The sequence below is a fragment of the Muscardinus avellanarius genome, assembly GCF_963383645.1.
Source record: "Muscardinus avellanarius genome assembly, chromosome: 11".
Taxonomy (NCBI): Eukaryota; Metazoa; Chordata; class Mammalia; order Rodentia; family Gliridae; genus Muscardinus; species Muscardinus avellanarius.
The window spans coordinates 45,977,629-45,992,231 of NC_137797.1; the positions used below are offsets into that span (position 1 = coordinate 45,977,629).

Sequence of the window (14,603 nt, forward strand, 5' to 3'; positions counted from 1 at the left end):
GGGGACCCCTGCTAGGGTCCCGTACACACTTACCCCCAACCCATAACAAAATCCAAAACGACCAAAACCAGAAAATTACTGCGGGTTCTTGTCCTAAGCTAAGAATAAATATGCATAGCTTGGACAGTTGCTGAAGATTTAAAGAAGTTTATTAGAAAAATAGAAATACAGAAAATAGAAATACAGCTCCATACCAGACTGGCATGGAGGGGTGACTCGAAATGAATACACCAAAGGGTTTACACGTGGACTCGGCCTTTTATACCCATGACCTTCATCTTGTTCCTGACATAGTGAAAGTCCCTGTAAGGTACCTCCCCTTAACCCTGTAAGGTACCTCCCTCAGCAAGGTGTGGCAGGGTGTCTCCTTTCATGAAGGGCAAGGTCAAACCCTGCTCCATCCTCCCTAGATTATCATGTAGCTCTGTCTTTAGATAGAGAAAGGCCTAGTTCTCTCCTAAGATCTGTCTTTAGATAGAGACAGGCCTAGTTCTCCTCTCCTATTGACTTATTGCTTTTAGCTAGGTTAATTTACATTGGAATAGTTGCCTGCTTTTAGGCAGAAACCAAGTCCTTGCACAGATTTGCCTCTCATCCAATTTTTGAAATATATTAATAATCATAACTTTCTCAAATTTTCCTAGGCCATTCCCAATACTGGTACAACATGCCCAATACTGAAAAAAGAAAAGAAAAGGAAAGAAAAGAAAAAAAGCTGGGCGTGGTGGCGCACGGTTATAATCCGGCGCTTGGGAGGCGGAGACAGGAGGATCACACAGGTTTGAAGCCAGACACGCTGGTTTAAGAGACCCTGTTTCCAAATAAATTAAAAAAAAAAAAGTATAAAAATAGGTCTGGAAGCGTAGCTTGGATGTAGAAGGGCTTCCAAGAACCCCAGTACCACAAAAAAAGAAAAAAAGAAAAGAAAGAAAAAAAAAAAAAGAAAAGAAAAAAGAAAGAAATTGTGTAAAGTGTCCAGAACAAAGCACTATCTCACATTAAATAGTAGCTCTTATTGCCACTTCTTGCCACTGGGGACTACATATTTCTTAATTTGTACCTCCTCCCAACGCCTAGAATGTGTTTAGCAATCAATCATACGCATGTTCATGGAATGAATGAATGATATCAACGATAGTCCGTTGCACTCTGTGACCAAACTCTGCAGCACCCAGTTCAAACTGAGACTCTAACGCCACCAGAAAACCTGGGATAAGACCGACTCCAATTTCCCACACGGCTAAACCGCAATTCCTGGCAAGCAGGGAATCTCCGAGGCGGCTGGTCATCCTGAGCCCGGAGCCTCGGGCTCTCCCGCAGCGCGGGGAAAGCGCTGTAATGTATATGCAAATGCATCCGCAGGCTGGGAGTGCGCACGGAGTCTGCGCAGTTCTCCTCTTCCGAGTTCTACGGAACTAATATTGCGAGTAGGTATTTTTAGCCGGTAGGATTTAAGGACAGTTCCACTTCCGTTCCCGCCGGAAGCAATTTGAAAATGGCGTCTTCCTCGCCGAGCGGGCAAGTTAAAGCACCTGGGAAAAGTGAATTTCGCAACCAGAAGTCGAAGCCGGAGAACCGAGGTAAAGTTGTGTGAGAACTGAAGTCTGGTATTTATGAATATTGAGTTGTTATTTTTTTTCTGTCCTTGGCTGTGAACATATAAACCCTGTTCTGAGCAATTAAGTTACTTATATATCTAAATTGCGGGCGATGGGGACGCTGGAAGAGCCTGCAGCAGCAAGCGGCCGGAGTGTTGCCGGCCGCGTGTTTCTAATTCGGTGCTTTTTGCTGACAACAATCGCTTACAAGTGAAGCTGTTGTGGAGTCGTCTTGTATAAAAGGATAAAGAATTTGCAGAGGGCGCCGCGGAGACTTAAAGCGCGCCGGAGGCTGAAAGTGGTTCACTGAATGAAGTGCACGATTAGATGGGAAAGGTAATTGCGCTGTATTGGGAACGTTCATGATGGAGTGAAACACAGTGTGCCAAGAGGAAGGAGCTGACACGTCCTTAAATCCAGTTCTTCAGTCAACAAATTTTGTAACATCATTATTCTGTTTTGTCAGATAACTAAAATGCGGGATGAAACAGCTCTGAGGCTTTAGACTGCCCTGTTTTCTTGAGCTGTGGTGCGATTTTACCCACCTTCTTCAGTATAAAAGACAGAAGAGCTACTAGAGATCCCGGGGGAGCTACGTAACACGTCCCTGTAGAAAGTGTTAAAGAGTTTGAACTCTCATTCTAGATGCATCGGGAGAATATTTAAGGTTTTTTATTGTTGCTTTCTACTTATATATTTAAGCATGTAACGTACATAGCCGAGAAGTTATACTGTTAAAAGATCAAAAACAACACTCGAACTAGCACTGAGACTATTAAGTAGACTAGACTCATACCAAATCCTGAAAGTCCCCAGTGGTCACGTCTGTGATCATATTCTCCTTTCTAGTACCCTAAGTAACCATTCTGGTTCGTGATGAACATTGCCACTTTTCTACTTCTTCTTTACCACCTATCAAAATTTTAATTTTACTTCGTTTGAATTTTATATGAATCAAAGTGGATTGTTTGCATTCTATTTCTTGCTTAGGCTTAGCTTTGTTTTGTTTATTCAATCAGTGTGATATTTGTTACTGCAGTGTATGTCTTCATTCTACCCTTGGTGGGAGTGTAAATGTGCTCATTGCTGTTAGAAACAGTGTGGCTGTAAACATCTTTGTACATGTCTTCTGTTGACATGTTCAAATGTTTCTCTCTGAATGCTGGATTGGAGTCATTAGTATATGATATGTGTAAGTAACACAGTTTTCCAAAGGGTTGTGCCAATTTTGACTTCCACTAGCAGTGGAGAAGAGTTGTCATTGCTCTAATTTCACACTAATATTCATTACCCGAATCTTGAATTTCTGTCATGTTAGTAGGTATGAAATAGTATCTGGTTGTGATATTAACTTCAACTTCCCTGATTACTGATGAGGTTGCACATTTTTGTACTTGTTTGAAACCTGTGTGTGTGTGGGGGGGTACTGGGGATGGAACCCAGGGGTATTCTACCTCCAAGCTACACCCCCAGCCCTGTTTTTTATTCTTTATTCGAAACAGGGTCTCACTAAGTAGCTAAGACTGTCCAAAAACTTTGATCCTCCTGTCTCAGCCTCCCAAGTACTGGGATTACAAGCTTTCTTAACCATGCTTGGCTGAGAGGCCTCTTTTTATTTCTTTTGCCATTTTTATTTCAAGAGGGTGACTTTTTCTTTACTGATTTTTAGCCATTGATGTATGAAATTGTATAGGTACTGTTGTAGAAATGGAGGTTTTAGGGGTTTTTTTCTTTTTTGTGTTTTGTTTTACATTAAGAATATTGGTTAGTGAATGATATATGAGGGCTATCTAGTTCTGTGTAATTTGAACCAGAAGTAATCAAAATGGATATGAGTAAAAGAAACGAAAAGCTAGTTAATTTGTAAATTTGATTTTCTGGGCCAAAGACCTGCATTTTAAACTTCCTTAGGAAGCCTAAAAGCTTATGAATCTCCTGATGAGACTTTTAAAACAGATTCCTGGGGGAGGAAGAGACAGGAGGATCACGCAGGTTGGAAGCCAGCCGCACGCGCTGCCTTAGGAGACCCTGTTTCCAAATAAAAATGTAAAAATAGGTCTGGGAGTGTAGCACGGAGGTAGAAGGGCTTCCAGGAACCCCAGTACCACCAAAAAATAAAATAAAATAAAACAGATTCCTGGGCCTCATCTCAGATATTCTGATTTAGAAGATTTGATGTGGAGCCCAAGAATTTTATTACTAATAAACTTGCACTTTATGTGTATGCCACAAAGCTATGGATCAAAACTGAGTGGAACTGAACTAGTATAGTTATTGATTTAAGGGGCTTTTAAAACTCAGGACCAGGAGTTTTAATAACTGATATAGGAGATAATGTATGGCTCTTAGGCAATTTCTTTTAGTAAAAGGAGTCTTGAACTGAATTAGCTTAATGTCCCTTTAGGTAAGTCACGTAACCTTTTTGGACTTTTATAATATAGGGAATAATAATATTGCTTCTTCCTACCTTTCATAGTTGCCATGAAAGGCATACAGAAATGGGGCACTGAAAACTCTTCGGAAAATCTAAAATCTTAGATCAGTTTTTAGACATCACACACTAGAACTAGCTTTTAGAAGTTTTATACACACATATATAAAAGGATGCAAATATACATTCATGTCACATGTCCCCAGGTTCCACTCCAAGAAAGTCAGAAAGGTTACTGATATTTAAAATAGTGATATAAACACAATGGTATTTGAATCTTCAACTCTTCCATAGTGTGGTGCAATAAGTTTCTTGATCACCCACCATCTGTGCCTGCCAGGCATATGCCAACTAGTATGGATACAAGGAGAAGCTCCCAGTCCCTAAAGCAACTACTTTTACAGTATGTTGATGGTAATGATAGAAGCATGTCTTTGATTGTTGAATACTATAATAAGCAGAGAAGAAGAAATGCAAGAATATTGGGGTAGCTTCTTAATGTGTACATATAATTCACTGAGTGTCCAAAGTATGGTTAAAATGCAATGTAAAAATTTTTTTCCTATTTGTAGATGAATCAGAACTCCTCACTGTTCCTGATGGTTGGAAGGAACCAGCTTTTTCTAAAGAGGACAATCCCAGAGGACTCCTGGAGGAGAGCAGTTTTGCAACTTTGTTCCCCAAATATAGAGAGGCTTACTTGAAGGAGTGTTGGCCTTTGGTGCAGAAAGCCTTGAATGAACATGTATGAATATTTTATATATTTCTTTAAGAGTTTGCTCTTGCTTATACCTTTACTTTTAATTAACTGTATGAGTATTGGTGAATTTTTAGCTGTTTAATTTGGTTTCTTTGGTAGATAAACAGTCGTGGTAAACTTTATTCTTACAAAATTCACATGCCTTTAATATTATAGAGGTTCTGCCAACTGTCTGAAACTCACCAGTGAAGTCCAAATTTTAGAATGCCTGTTCTAGGTTATGGTTACCATATACTTGCTCAGTTTGAGCAGTCATGTTGCTAAATAACTGCTGAACTTTAAATGAAATATGTTGATGTGGCCACCTTCCCCCACACATTTGTTTCTGCTGCCCCGTCCCCAGAGCAGTGTTGAAGATTGAAACAGATTAGTGGATTGAGAATTCAATTTAATGGACATAATGAGCGTTTAAAAATGATTGTATCAAACATGGTAAACATTATTTTGTGAAGCTTATGGTTTGATTTTACATGTCTGTGCTTGCGTACTAGATTATGATATAAAATGTATTTGGGTCTGTGAGACTGCTCTGGAGTGGGTTGTACCCATTGTGGGAAAAGGTGGCTCAGCAATCAGCAGACTGTTTCAGAACTGAGTACATCTGGAATTGATCTCATTTTTATTTCTCTTGTAAACTCGAAGATCCAGCATGATGTTGAATTGTTTATCACTCACTATGTTGAAGTATTCTTCAGGTTATGCTCCAGTAGTCAGAAAATACCATTTGTTTTGTTGAAATCTAGTTCTTGCTATTGAGAGGGAGTACTTATTTTTTTTTAATCATTGCTACTTTCTAAACCTATGACTCTGAAAATTTGTTTTTACTTTGTATTTAGTCCCTTAATGCAATAGAAAATAGTTTGAAAGAAAAGGTCTTTTTTTTTTACTCTTGAGAGTAGAGTACAGATTGGACCTGGATCCTGAATAGGGAAGCTATACAGCTTTACATTTTTGTCTTAGTTAGATCTCAAGTATGGCCCTTTTTTTTTTTTTTTTTTCAGTACTGGGGATTGAACCAGGGCATTCTACCTCTAAGCTACACCCAGCCCTATTTTTTATTATTTATTTTGAAACAGGGTCTCACTAAGTAGCTGAGGCTGGCCTTGAATCTGGGATTCTTCCTGTGTCAGCCTCCCAAATACTGGGATTACAAGCATGCACTACCATGTCCAGTTTGAATTTATATATATTTTTATATAATAAAATATTTTATATATATTTTATATAATACAGTGAGTAAAAACTGTATTCTAAAGCCAAATATAAAATGGTTTCAATAAGTTCAGTTTCATATATTCTTTGAAGTATGAAAGTAATCAAGCATTTATTGTTTATATTTGGTTACCCAACTTATGTAGGGGAAGGAGATGATAGAATTTGAAAGATGGCTTAATGGCCCAGAAATTAATAGTTTAGTTGGCATGGGCCCCATTATTATCTAAAACTGAATTCATTTTTGGCAACTATTTGTTTGGTGTTTTCTTTTTTCTGTAGCATGTTAATGCAACACTGGACCTGATTGAGGGCAGCATGACTGTTTGTACTACAAAAAAGACTTTTGATCCGTATATCATCATTAGGGCCAGAGACCTAATAAAACTGCTAGCAAGGAGTGTTTCATTTGAACAGGTAAGTCTAGAATTAAGGACTGCTTTATTTGGATCAACATTGGACAACCTGTAACACTATGTTTTTTCCTTCTGCCCTACCTCCCTTTTCTCCCTTGCATCATTGGGTTTTCATGTTTGTGCTTAGATACCATTAGCTGAGGTTTAGAATTGTAAAGAATATTGATGTGTTTTTTATTTTTTTAAAAGGCAGTGCGAATTCTTCAGGATGATGTTGCATGTGACATCATTAAAATAGGTTCTTTAGTAAGAAATAAGGAAAGATTTGTGAAAAGAAGACAGCGGCTAATTGGTCCCAAAGGATCTACATTGAAGGTACTTTTTTTTATTAGTGGAAAACTTAACGATCTTCCTTTGTCATTAACGATTTTCGTTGTATTGAATTTTACCATACTATTCTTCTGATATAGGCATTGGAACTCTTAACAAATTGTTATATTATGGTTCAAGGAAACACAGTTTCAGCCATTGGACCTTTTAGTGGCTTAAAAGAGGTAAGGACCATTACCTTCAATTAATTTTCATTAGAAAACAAGTTGGTTGTAATAGTTTATTTGGTAATACATTGTTTGCAATTGTTTTATATTTTTAGAATGTGTGTTCTTTTATATCCCATTAGCAAATATTTTGTCATGTAACTTGAGGGCATCATCACTCCTAAACCGTAACTTTTGGGCAACCTTTGGTGACTATGGAGATACCCATTATACAGTTTGGTCTGTGCATCATTGGTCTTCCCACTGTAACATTTATGAGTATTTAGGATCTTGGTCTGTAACATCTATGGTGTAGTTACATATGCTCAAGTTACTGAAAAATCGTGCAGAGCTCTCATTATTTGTAGTAATGTATATAGCCAGTAGAGGTCAGAGTCTGAAAATTGTTTTACTTTTAAGGTACATTTTTTTTTTTTGCTTGAATTTTAGTATGTTTAATGGTTTCAAAACATCTTTTTTTTCTTGTAAAATCTTATGAGAAAATTTGAAACAAATACTATTTCTCTTGGTTCCTTTGAATGCCAGTTTTCTGGCTCTGGCTTAGCAAAAGTTTTTCTTTTTCTTAGGAAGCCTTTAGTAACTCTTTTTTGCCCTTTTCTTGTGGGATAATAAATATTCAAATACTTTATGGTTGTTTGAAGTCATTGTAATATCTTACTTAATTCTTCTCTTAGATTCATGTTATATAGTTTTATCTTGATATTACAAATGACAAAGCTGAAGCAGGAGAATGAAGTGACTTTCTTAAATGAAGTGCCAGTCTTAGGATATGAGCCCTCGTTTTCTGACTAAATCCAGCCCATTCTCCCTAAATCACCTAACTCCAGGTGTTGTATGATTCCTAAATACCATATGTCAGCAGTGAGGGGTGGACTACAATTATTAAAGATCATGAAACCATTTGGAACAATTGAAAAAATTACTATACTCAATTTGGTAGTCATTAACTGATTCATAGGATGCTTGCAGTATATTAATCCTTTTCTATATAGTTCATTAAAATCTTGGTGACTAATTCAATATTTTGTAAATTTCAGGTTCGAAAAGTAGTTCTAGATACCATGAAGAATATTCATCCAATTTATAACATTAAAGTGAGTGATAATTGCATATTACTATACCAGTGATTATAAACTTCTTTTTTTAAAAGTTAAATTTTTATGAAATCGTAAAATGCAAATCAGATAAAGCAGATTTATTTGGGTGAAAGAATTTATTACTTTGGTCTTTATTTGGGGCTTAGGTCTCTGATGGAATTTATTTATTTATTTATTTATTTATTTATTTATTTATTTATTCTTTATTTTAAAACAGGGTCTCCTTAAGTTGTAGAAGACCTCACTAAGTAACTGAGGCTGTTCATGAACCCATGATCCTCCTGTCTCAACCTCCCAAGTACTGGGATTACAAGCTTGTACAGCCACGCTCAGCTCAATGTAATATATTATAGTTTTCATACAATGAAAATTTCATAGAACTTATTGTAGGTATCAATTCAGTTTTCTTAGATTATGTGTCATATAGTATATTTAAAGATGTAATCTTGCCAGGCGTGGCAGTGCAAGCTTGTAATTCCAGCATTTGGGAGGCTGAGACAGGAGGATTGCAGTTTGAGGACAGCCTCAGCTACCACTTATTGAGGCCCTTTGCAACTAAATGAGACCCTGTTTCAAAATACAGAATAAAAAATAGGGCTGGAGGTGTCGCTTAGAGGTAGAATGCCCCTGGGCTCTATTCCCAGTACTGAAAAAAAAAATAAAGATGTAATCTTTCAGAAATCTGTCTGTTCTTTAAATAAAGTCTGGAATATCTCATATTGCATTAAAACCTCCTTTGGAATTGAACATTCAAATTATAGTCCCATAGAGAAAGATTTGTTATATCCCTGTTTGCACAAAGTTTGTGATGCTACTTAGAAATATAACAGTGGTACTCTTTTATGGTGGGTACTTGTTTATCACTTAAATGTGATAAAGTTAAAATTTTACCTTAGGATAAAGGTGACTTTGAACTACATTGGGACATTAAAAAAGATAAAAGAAAGCAAGTGTGCGTCTGTTCCAGTGTATATAAAATTGAAGTCATATGGGGGAAATCCTCCCTGCTATTAATTTTAATTGTAAAGGTATTAATGAAATAATGGTTTTAAAGCTGAGTTAGTTTTATTTTCATTTCTTTTTCTTTTTTCTTTTTTTTTTTTTTTTGGTGGTACTGGGGTTCCTGGAAGCCCTTCTACCTCGGGGCTACACTCCCAGACCTATTTTTACATTTTATTTGGAGACAGGGTCTCCTAAGCCAGCGCCCGCAGCTGGCTTCGAACCTGCGCGATCCTCCTGTCTCTGCCTCCCAAGCGCGGGGATTACAAGCGTGCGCCACCACGCCCAGCTTCATTTCTTTTTAATAGTTATGCATCTCTTACTCTAAATTTCAAATGGTTCTCTGATGGCTTGACTAATTGTGCATATTTAAAATGACATCTTTTTATTGGTATAATTGGTTAATTCCACTGAAAAGACTAGGAATGGTTTTTTCCAAATTTTATTTATAGAAGCAGTATATAATTGCATAACATGTATGAATTTTGAAATGACAAATGTTTGTTTTTGTATGTTTGACTAGACCCTAATGATTAAACGAGAGTTAGCAAAAGATTCTGAATTACGATCACAGAGTTGGGAAAGATTTTTGCCACAGTTCAAACACAAAAATGTGAATAAACGCAAAGAACCAAAGAAGAAAACTGTTAAGAAAGAGTACACACCATTTCCACCACCACAGCCAGAAAGTCAGGTTAGTAGTAAATATTGAACTTTATGTGAAGGGGAAACCATTTAAATCACTTTATTGAAGTCAGGAACTTTATTGAGGGTAGTTTAGGTGGAGAATATGTGTAAAGAGAAGAAACTGAAGATAAGTATACATAGACATATTTGAGCTAAGTGCATTGGCTAGGGAGTGGATCCTTCACAATTTGAATGTAAAAATATGTCAGAGTGGTAGTGTCCCTCTAACCACTATGATGTGATGTAGATCTTAAAAGAAGGAATTCTCAATTTTTGCCTCAACATTCTTTTGTGACCATGTGCTTTATGATTTTAGAAATATTAATCCATCCTTTTTTTTTTTTTTTTTTGGTGGTACTGGGGTGGAACCCAGAGGCTTTCTACTTCTGGGATATACTCCCAGACCTTTTTTATATTTTATTTGGATCAGGGTCTCACTAAGTTGCTGAGAGTCTCACTAAGTAGCTGAGGCTGGCTTCAAACCCGTGCGATCCTCCTGTCTCGGCCTCCCAGGCACAGGGATTACAAGCTTGTGCCACCATGCCCGGCTAATCCATCCTTCTAAGTTAAGAATTTCTTCTATTATGTCCAGTGTCTACGGAATCATTTCTTTTCTAACTATGGCCAACGTTTCCTTTTCTTTCTTGCTCATGTCTGTTTTCTTTCATGCATTATTTTCCTTGTTATACCTTCCTAACAAAACTCTTAAGACTTGAATTCATACAAAAACTTGCAATAATGTGGCTACCAAACTAGATAATGTACTGTCTTTGGATTGAACTTACTAAAAATTCATGTTTTCAACCTTAGGTCCTTGGTGTTACGTTGGAAGCTCTTTACGTCTTTTCAGTTCTCAGCATGTTGACACTCCTTACAGATGACATTGCATTTTGCTTTTGTGAAATATTTGAGATCATCAGAAAATAATTCCTTCAGCTTTCTTTTCTTTCACCTATAATTCTTTTCCCTATTGGCATCAATTATTTCTCCTTGTTTGAGTTCCATCTGTACCTCTCTGGGATCTTGCTTAATTATTCCTTTCTTTGCTTAAGTCTTAAAGCTTCCATCTCTACTAGTTTTTTACTGCTAGGGTGTAAACTCTTCCTATTTTGTCATCTTTTATTCTCCACAGCCTGTGTTTGGAGTTTTACAGGGAAGGTTGAATCCTAGGATAAAAGAAAAGAAGGAGTGATGGTCATGGTGAATGAACAGTGGAGCTATAGATCATGGCTTTTGTTCTGGAAGGGGAAGTAAGACCAAAAGGAAAATGTTAAGCTAGGGAAGAGTATAGTTGTCTAGTTACAAACCTTGCACACTTCTTATGGCCTCTCCTATAGTTAGTAATTGGCTTGTCTTCACTCTCCCTAGGAGTTCTTTATAAACCTTTTAACTAATACATAGTAATGGGCTTCAGTGTAGTACTTAAGTACATGCATACAGTATGCTCTGATAAAAGCGAACCTCCCCTGCCCTAATCTCTAGTTTATGTTGCCATTTTATAAATTAATTTTAGAGAGTACTGACTCCACTGTTTTTATCCCAAGAACACTCTGACTTTCTGAGGAAATTACTTCTCATCTCCATTATTTCTGATGTAATATTAAATATTTTTTAATAGATTGATAAAGAATTGGCTAGTGGTGAATACTTTTTGAAGGCAAATCAGAAGAAGCGACAGAAAATGGAAGAAATAAAGGTAAGACTCTGTCTTACTCACAACATCATTGGCAAAATTCATAGTAAGTACTTGAATTCTTCTTTAACATTTTACCAATGTTTTTCTTAATACAGGCTAAACAAGCAGAAGCTCTCAGTAAGAGACAAGAGGAAAGGAAAAAAGCATTTATTCCACCTAAAGAAAAGCCAGTTGTGAAACCTAAGGAAGGTAATCCTCATTTTTTACTTCTTGATGTAAAAGTTTATTATCTAATAACTGTGAACCCATAGAGGATTTATCTAAATCTCTCCTGTTGTTAAGTAAAGAAATAACCACAAACATCTTTTAGCAGTTGTTTTAGTATTTCATTAATTACTGAGCCTAGGGACAAAAGTTGACTGGGGCAATTTATAATTTAGCAGCAGCTGAAGCCTATTTCAGAGTCTCCTAGAATGATAGTCCTCTGTTCTTGGACCTGTGCTTTGGAACAACATAAACAGAGCAGCTCATGTAGCTTCAATAAAAATAAAAGTAACTGAAGCACTAAGATTCTTGAAAGATCTCTGCTGTCATGCCTCTCTCAAAAAGGGCATTCAGGAACTTTTCTCTTTGTTTGATTTGTGGCATAAAGTTTATTTCTATTGTTGACATGGACTTATCATTTTGGACTAAGGAACACAACAAGGTAGTGACAAATTAAAAAAAAATACCAAGACAAATCTAGTACTTTTTCTTCTCCATTTGTAGCCTCATTCTGATTCATCCTCTCCCATTGCATTTTTTCCCCCTCTAGGAATACTTGTACTCTTCCTAAGTAACCTTTCAGGCACACTCAGGCACTTTGAGGGGAGAGGGATCACTAGTAATATTGTACAGAAACTTTTGGTATAATCCAATAGTTTGTATAGTCAGTTAAGTCAGTTAAGTACTTTGAAATAACTAGTTAACCTCATTCTGTATTAAGAATGTAGTTGCTGTACATAGTAGAGGCTTTAAATCTCTGCATATTACGTGGCCAAATATTATTACCAAAATATTGTTAAATAAAATACTATTGGTCACTAATTAATTGAACTAATATTTGGAAATTTTTATTATGGTCTTAGATAAAGTAGATTTTTATCTGTAGCTTTATGATTGGCTAATTGAAGCTAGCCAACTACATGTAATTTTTTTTTGTGTGTGTGGTACTGGGGTTCCTTAAAGCCCTGCTACCTCCGGGCTACATGCCCAGACCTATTTTATACTTTTTTATTTTTGGAAACAGGGTCTCTTAAGCCAGCACAGCTGGCTTCGAACCTGCGTGATCTTCCTGTCTCTGACTCCCAAGCGCAGGGATTATAAGCATGCACCACCATGCCCGGCTACATGTAATATTTTTCATGAGATTTAATTTTAAATTATTTTAGTGCATAAGATGGAAAAGTGGCATATTGAGTACTCAAAGTATCAAACTAAGAAAAACTAATTTTTTTCCCCTGGTACTGGGGATGGAACCCAGGGGCATTCTACCTCCTAGCTATACCCCCAGCCCTATTTTTTATTCTTTATTTTGAAATAGGGTCTCAATGGGTTGCAAAGGGTCTCACTAAGTAGCTGAAGCTGTCTGCGAACCACGATCCTCCTATCTCAGCCTCCCGAATGCTGGGATTACAAGCACGTGCCACCACACCCAGCGGAAAATTAATTTAAATAAAAATAATCTCATGCCTGGTGTGGTGGTACACATTTGTAATCCCAGTATTGGGGAGGCTGAGAAAGGAAGGATTTAAAGTTTGCAGCCAGCCTCAGGAACTTAGCAAGGCCCTCAACAATTTAGTGAGACCCTGTTTAAAATAGGGCTAGGGGTTAGGCTTACTGGCAGAATGCCCTTGGATTCAGTCCCCCAATTCCCCGACACATATACACCTCAAATAAGATTTAAGGAAAAATATAGTTTTAATATAATTTAATTAAGTGGTACAAATTTCTAAACATATGCCATTTTTGAGTACTTTAATGTATAGTTAAAGTATCATATATTTTTTTGTTTGAAGAAATTTCTAACTTTCTTTTAGATAATTGTTTTATATTTTATTTATTTATTTATTTTTGAGGTACTGAGAATGGCACCCAAGGGCAGTCTACCTCTGAGCTACACCCCCAGCCCTATTTTTTTATTATTTATTTTGAAACAGGGCCTCAGAGTTGCAAAGGGCATCACTAAATAGCTGCGGCTGTCCTCAAACCACAATACTCCTGTTTCAGCCTCCCAAATGCCAGACTACAAGCATGTGCCACCACGCCTGGCATTATATTTTATAATATAATCTTTCAGTTAAAATAGTATTCTTATACTGGTCTGAAACATATTCTTTGTCTTAATTTCTAAAGAATTGCATTTATTTTCTTTTTAAATTTTCTAGCTTCTACTGAAACTAAAATTGATGTGGCTACCATCAAGGAAAAGGTTAAGAAAGCAAAAAACAAGAAACTGGGAGCCCTTACAGCTGAAGAAGTTAAGCTTAAGATGGAAGCTGATGAAAAGAAAAAGAAGAAAAAAAAATAACACTTAAAAAACATTTCCAAACCCCTGAACTAGAACTTAGTTTATATTTAATCCAAAAGTTATTTCCTTTTGTAAAGGATTTTGAGATACCAGGGCATTAGTTGCCTAATGTGTGAGAAATACTATACTGATCACTTTTTTTGAATTTCTTTTGTTTATAAAAAAAAGAGTGTTCTTTATAAATTACTCTGTTCTTTATAAATTACTCTGTTCATCATGTGTTTTAAAAAATATTGTATGAGAAAGTAGTATTTTTTTGCTAGTCAGTTTGAGGCAACTTTTGCCAAGCATGATTTTAGGAGTAATATCTAACCTTTTTTCATATAGATGTGCATTTCTGGACTATGTCTATTGTAATTACTCACTAAATCCACTGTGTAATGCCATTGGTTAGCCTTTAATCATGTCCCAGCGTTTAGTTCTGAAGAAAATAAATTTAAATTTTTCAGTGCTTTCTCCCCTCTGTCCATTTTTATAGTTTCATTATAAGATTAAACAGCTCATAATCAGAAAATCAGGGCTTCTGAAATCAAATCCCTTAGTTACTGTTCTATTCTGGATCTTGGAAAGTGGTAAACCTGAAAAACATCAGATTACAAGAGTAGGGAGAACCAGGTATTCAGAATTGAAGCAGCATGTGATGGAAAGTAATGATAATGTTTTAACTAATGTGGGCTGTTAGGGTTACTTAGAATCACCTA

The 14,603-nt window shown here is 36.4% G+C and overlaps 1 protein-coding gene across 1 annotated transcript; it reads left to right on the forward strand.

Annotated features, from left to right (window-relative positions):
* Nucleotides 1–1,495: 1,495 nt before the first annotated feature.
* Nucleotides 1,496–13,902, forward strand: KRR1 (KRR1 small subunit processome component homolog; the record flags this gene model as incomplete). The annotated part of the gene is made up of 10 exons (XM_080706335.1): nucleotides 1,496–1,580; nucleotides 4,602–4,774; nucleotides 6,284–6,418; nucleotides 6,607–6,732; nucleotides 6,828–6,911; nucleotides 7,952–8,008; nucleotides 9,534–9,704; nucleotides 11,316–11,393; nucleotides 11,489–11,582; nucleotides 13,760–13,902. The coding sequence occupies 10 exons, from the start codon at nucleotides 1,496–1,498 to the stop codon at nucleotides 13,900–13,902; spliced, it is 1,146 nt and encodes a 381-aa protein (XP_080562461.1).
* Nucleotides 13,903–14,603: the final 701 nt, after the last annotated feature.